Source organism: Ornithodoros turicata, chromosome 3, assembly GCF_037126465.1.
Source record: "Ornithodoros turicata isolate Travis chromosome 3, ASM3712646v1, whole genome shotgun sequence".
Taxonomy (NCBI): domain Eukaryota; kingdom Metazoa; phylum Arthropoda; class Arachnida; order Ixodida; family Argasidae; genus Ornithodoros; species Ornithodoros turicata.
This window is the reverse complement of record NC_088203.1, coordinates 107,468,280-107,474,486: the sequence shown is the minus strand read 5'-3', so window position 1 is coordinate 107,474,486 and position 6,207 is coordinate 107,468,280. Positions and strand designations below refer to the sequence as shown.

General features: G+C 42.8%; 1 protein-coding gene across 3 annotated transcripts; it reads left to right on the top strand.

Moving 5' to 3' along the window:
* LOC135389155 (uncharacterized) lies at positions 1-5,728 on the top strand. Of its 3 annotated transcripts, XR_010421575.1 has the most exons (9): positions 1-459; positions 1,371-1,436; positions 1,853-1,965; positions 2,029-2,343; positions 2,404-2,505; positions 2,635-3,015; positions 3,526-3,543; positions 4,461-4,481; positions 4,554-5,728. XR_010421575.1 is itself a non-coding variant. In XM_064619183.1 (3 exons), exons 1-3 carry the CDS (start codon positions 3,007-3,009, stop codon positions 4,997-4,999), a joined length of 357 nt encoding a protein of 118 aa, XP_064475253.1. In that variant the 5' UTR covers positions 2,910-3,006; the 3' UTR covers positions 5,000-5,728. The 3 variants fall into 3 exon arrangements, 1 of the variants encoding a protein (XP_064475253.1); XR_010421576.1 differs by lacking the exons at positions 3,526-3,543; positions 4,461-4,481 and having other exon boundaries at positions 4,670-5,728; XM_064619183.1 differs by lacking the exons at positions 1-459; positions 1,371-1,436; positions 1,853-1,965; ... (1 more) ...; positions 2,404-2,505; positions 4,461-4,481 and having other exon boundaries at positions 2,910-3,015; positions 4,670-5,728.
* The last annotated feature ends 479 nt before the right edge of the window (positions 5,729-6,207 follow it).

Below are 6,207 nucleotides of genomic sequence, written 5' to 3'. Positions count from 1 at the left end.
AGCAGGAAGACTCCACTTGGAAGACAGCAAATACAAGTGCTGTACGAGACTGTTTTCAGCTAGATTCGATTGTTTCTGCTTCTGCTCAGTCTGTATCGTCTGCATATCTGGACTCCTATGGGAACCACTACCAGTCTTGTGGATCATCTCAAATGGCACTGCAAATCTGAAATTTATTTGCTTTCTGGTCTCAGTATTTGTTTTAGATTCAGTTCCAGCTAATGGAAAAATATCAGCCCAAAGTTTGCTATTGACACACGCCAAGTGATCTTCATGTGGTGAGATGGAATTGTGATCAGCCGTATGGGAAATTTCTGATAATTGTAACTGATACCCGCGAGCCCAACTCATTTGAAAATCTTTCAGGTGACTTGAAGCAAGGAGCAAGCTCCCCAATGAAAGAACGTCACCCTAGGCAATCCAATGGATCTGGTGACACCTGTCATCCCCTCAAAGAGTGTAGGTGTTTTGTCTCAAGAGGTACCCTTAAGCTGACTCTTTGAACTGTAAACAAACAAAAGCTCATTTTCAATTTAATTTTATTTGATTCAACACATTACATCAGCTAGGAGTTGGTTAGAGTTAAAGAGTTAGTGCCTTCTAACTAACTTCCTTCAGAAGTCCTACTTTGGTTCAATGAACAGTTCTTTGTGGATTTGCTTCTCTTGTAATACTCATGAGGGCAGAACATTTCCTTGAAGAAGGACAAAAATGCAGAGGAATGAGACTCCCGAGATATGTTGCTGCTCTCATCGTTCCACCAGCTCACTCACACCCTCTTCATTTGTTCATCTTGTAATGCCTTTTCTCAGGAAATTTGCTATCAACCGAGGCTAGATTCTGGCTAGATTATTTCCGTGCTCACCAATCATTTCAAGATTATCATGACACCAATCTCCCTGGCAGGTTATATTGGTTGTGCGATGACATAATCATTAATGGCGTCCTGACTCATGCAGTTGATATTGGAATGTTACTTCTTCCTTGACCTGCCTTTGGAAGAAAGTGAGACCTGTTGTTGGTGGGGCACCAGCATCACAAAATTATGTGTAATCGAAGCAATGAAGCTCAGAAAAAGTGAAATGGAATGAGCAGGAAAAATAAAGGTACGTTCAGGGCAACCCTACAGTGGTTCTCCTCAGAATTGCGGAAGCTGTGGAAACATCCGCAGTCCCGTTAAAAGGAACACGCTGAAGAAAATACCAAATAATGAGGAGCATTCGTGTATTGTAGGAGAGTTGATAACAGATTTCCTGTTTTATGCTTTCTTTCAAAAACTGCTTTCTCCTTTCACGACTAACTGGTGATCCACTCGCATGACTTGGTGTTTGTGTCTAACATCCTTGCTCCTCCTATGGGTGAATGGGCAGAGACCATTGGTCATTCAGCGGACTTGGGCTGACCGTGAGGCTGAACTGCACGGCAATGCTCACAAGGTAATGCACTGCTTTCAGGAATTTTACGGCAGAGGTGACGGGACTGCATTAAATGTGCCAAGGAAAAGTGGCAAGTTTAGTATTAAGTGGTACTTTACAGTAATTTAAAATGGATTGTGTTTTATAACGAAATGGAAAAAGGCATCGTGGTGCAGATTTTATTTGACATTTTTGACACAAGCAACACACGTACAGTGTTAAGCAAATGGATAATGTTCCATAATATCTTTTCCACACTTTGAGTAAGAGCCATACCTGCAGTTTCCAAAATCTGGTGGAGTCTTCGCAAGAGGGTCCTGTTTGAGAGAGTTTGAGACTGTGGGAAATACCCTCGTTGCCTCAGATGTCTTGCCCCCTTTGAAGACCTACACGTAGGAAACCTGCGTTGCCTTCTGAGCGGTATTCCTTCATTCCAGAAAGAAAATGGCCTCCGAACTGCACAGTACGAGAAGTGCCTTCATTTAAAATGTTGACGAAGAGACCATGTTTGTGCCATCATTAGAGCTCTTCAACTCTCCCCCGAAACCAGGTGACTGCTTAAATAGATGAGCTTATTGCCTGTGCAGAGATTGAAATTTTGGATCAACGGTAGGAACGATCGCCGAACGAGAACACGCCAAGTGGCTGAATGCTGTCCCACTAGAGAACAACCCGTACAGCGCGGAGAACCTGACGAAACGAGCCTCCCTCGGGAGGAAGGACTCTATCCTGTCGAACCCTGCAGCAGCCCATGAACAGGATGATGTGGAAGACGAAAATCCTTCTCTCCTCCTGTGCTCCCAGCTGCTTGTGTACGGGACTATTACATCAACAACCCCAGACTCCTGGCAAGAGCTGAGGCTTTACCACAGAGGTTCCCATCTGAGATAGAGAGTTGCGAAGAAAGGTGCATTCCTTCGAAGAACAGGTGTGTAACCATTTGTTCCTCCGTGTGCCACACGACCGAGATGTTTTACATCAATTGTAGATGTACTCCACCCCTCGCATGGCATTCAGTCCAACCTTTCAGCGACAACAAGTGAGGTCCAACTCTCCGCCTCCTCTTCCAGAGACTCCTCCTCCAGGCATCGTAAGTGTATTACCATCTGCGAGGGATGTTTCAAGTTTCACCGTCCATGTTTCGACAAAACTTTTGGAGACGAGTATAGTACAAGCTGTAGAGTGAGTGCTAAAGAATGAACCCACTTGTCTCTTCTAGACACAGATGACTGCCAGCAAGTTTGAATCCGGTATTGAAGTGACAGGCGAAAGATGGCAGTAGAAGAGGATCTGTCTTTGCCTTCTGTGAGGGAACTGGTGTTGAAATTTGCCAGTCCATCAACGCAGTCCTCCTTGGATGTTCCATTGGAAACAACCAGCCCGTGGTAGATTATTTCGCAGTGATTTCAAATATGACCACCAGCATGTACAGTTGAAATGTTCGACTATGTCTATAAAACGAGGCACTTTGAATTTTGGATCCCTAAAAAATTTAGACAATGATTTGTCTCCGTAGGGCATTCTCCCAGAGAAAGCCATCATTCTGGAAGAAAAGGAGAGTGGATCATGTGATCAACTCAAGACTTGGAATATGAGCAAGGTGAAGACATTTACTTTGGTTATTGTCCTTCCCTCCAGAGAGAAGTTTGTTGCTCTGAAACTTGGCTCGTCTGGTGCCAACATGGAAGGAAACCCTTTGAGCAAGTGATACATAAATTTCTTATTGTGCAGGAATAATTCCTAAAGAGTACCATTATTTGCTCGTGTAATTTGCGCACTTTTTCTCCCCAATAAAGTAGAAAAAGTTTGGGGTTGTGCATGTTACGCGGAAGATTCCTAGAACGACTTTCTAATGCCTAGACACTCCCAAATTTATGTACTGACAGGATTTGCATTGGTTACAATGTGAGTACACACGAAGGCTGTGGCAAAATGCATGTGGTAAGCAGGTGCTGGGCCATATTACTGCGTGTCCAACTGCAGGTGCGCAAATTATGCAATTTTTTTTTCTGTTATCACCGTTATTTGTGCCAAACTAGAGTGTGCAAATTGTGCACAGAAATATGGCATCTCCAGTTTGATTCCTTTCATAAAAACCCTCTCATTGCAGGATGCCAGGAAACCTGAGGTCAGTTCCTTCTTTCATGTTGTTATGTCTCGTTCATAGAATTCTAAGGCTATGCCATCTGTCGAGTTCTCTACAGCTTGTAGTTGTAAGCGATGCAAATGTACTTTTCCTTTTGCCACGTAGCCATTTGCAGTGTACTTAGGAGTCACTAAGCATTTTATATTTCTCGTGATTAGAGGGATCCTGAACAGATCTTGTAGAGTGAATGATGATATGGCATTACAATGCACGTTTTCATTCTCCCTACAATATTATATGACCAGCTCGATGTATATACAGGGTGTTTGCTCTAACGTGTCCAGAAATTTTATTTAAAGCGAGCGATAAAAGAGAAACGAGTATTACTTTTCAGCTACTTGACTAAGAAACGGGTGCTACTAGTGAAGCACTACCTGTTTCTTACTCAAGTAGCAGAAAAGTACCACTCGTTTTTCTTTTATCGCTCACTTTAAATATAATTTCTTGACACGTTAAAACAAACACCCTGTATATATACATATATATGTATATATATGCACGATTGTATATTTCACCAGCTCGCTTGCTTCTTGGCTATTTTTTCATTTATATTGAGGTTATTGAGGAATGTGTCCAATAGAACTGATACACGGAAAAAAAAAAACTCGCACGCTGAAAGTCCGCTTTTCATGGCTTTAAACGAACCATGAAGGGATTTTGATCAAAAAATTTAGAAATGTTGAAAATTCTGATTTTTTCTGAAAGGTGCATGATTTTGCCATATAACGTCGCTCCAACCCCTCCACTAGTAAGGACAGGTCACGTTTAGTTCCTCTATTGCTTTTTCTGGGATGTTATACTCTGCATGGTGAATGCACTATAGATGTTTCATGGTCCCTTTAATCCACTTGCGAATAATTTTTTTTGACATTAAGCCTGCACAAATTTCCATATTGCAGCCATTGCCCAGAAAGAAATTGGTTTGTATGCCTTATCCTTATGTTGCGTACAGTATTGCCTCATAGTGACCAGTTTTGGTTTGTTCCTTTCAGCCAGACAATGTAAGTAATGTAATGTGCAATAGAAAGGAAATGACTACACACAAGCTCAGCTTGTCCGCCAGTTATTTTTTCGTGTCTCCCTAAATGCTAAGTGCACACATTCCCAGATCCACAGCCTGACAGCACGCAGCCTGTCCCGGGAATTTCGTGAGCATGCTCAGAAGAACCTGGTTCCCAGACAGATGAACCGGTCGCACCTTGCTCCTCCTTCAGCCACGTCATCAATAGACACTGTCCTGTCGTCCTCCACTGAAAAGTGTACCGTGGGAGGTGACACTACGCCTGGCTATGCATCCGACGAGAGCTCCACCAGCTCTGCAGGCACCCCTGTAGCACGGGTCATTGGGGCCAAACGGAGGCAGGCGCGCAACCTCCTTCAACGAGCGTCTTACTGGGAAAGACGGGCGGAACAAGGCCTGCTCTCGGACAGTTCGTGACGGAAGAATTTCCGCAGGAAGCAGAAGTGCGTGCTAAAGTGTGAAAGTTTGTGGGATGTTTTTGAAACATCACACGTCGTCGTCTGTGTACAAAGGGGTTATGAAAGAACTTGCGACGACATAATGGGGGAAAGATTTGTAATCAGCCGAATAACACTAGTGTCCTTGGCTGAGGCTCCACCGCCAGGTTAATGTACGAACACCCTTGTGTGGTGTTTTAGCAGCAGGTACTTAACTCAGGTGAGACTTTGTTTACTGCTCCGCATTCCTACCTGTTCCTCCGTGCCATCATGATAACATCCGCATTTCTGTTCTTTTTTTAGAGTCGCAATGTTTGGTTGAATTATTTTTATTTTGCACCGAGTGAGTTTTGGAGCAATCTATGTGCGCTAGATACTTCAGAAGTATTGTAGTCGATGATTTGCGAACATTATCTTTCCACACAGTAATGGGCTACAAAGTATATGCCAGCAACCTGTACTTGAGAACAGAACCACATTTGTAGCATGTGGAAAAGAATGGCAACTAAGAAATGGTGAAGACTGAGCATGCAGAGACGTGCGTGCGACAAAAATTTGATGGCCAACTGATTACTCGTGTGAGGGTCAACACATTATGTGTCTTCCTTGTTCTCTTTTTCAGCAGGTACATTTCACCTAATTTTTGTGGTACACAAAATGACAGGAGCAGCCACTAAAACACTGCAAAGCTCATTCTGCTAACAGAACATCCCACAGCTTCCTTGGTCTTGACTATTTCTTCCTCGATAGGTCTTCTTGTAATGACACGATATTTTGCCAACGAGTCTCCCAGGTAATTTTATAAGGGGAGCAAGTAAAGGGTTCAAATGATAAACATTGATAACCAGGATATGCTTAGATTGAAGTGAAAACCTCAACTGAACAGAGTCTGTTCTTTTACCATCCTCAGCATTATTTATAGAGATCATAGTTTAAACAAGTGCAGGACATTGTGAGTATCTATGTGTCAGTTGTCCAAATGCTCTACACTTGTTTTACCCTTGACCACCTTACCCTTTAAAAATTTATGTGCCAATGATGAAGACAGTGCCCAGCAAAAAAACAGAATCTGTTGGAAAAATTGATACCCTTTGCTTCAATCATGGCATGCTTAGAGTTAGTTTACAAATGTTTATGATTTTGATGATTTTCAGTGCAACTGAATTTTCTGTGTTGTATGACATGCTG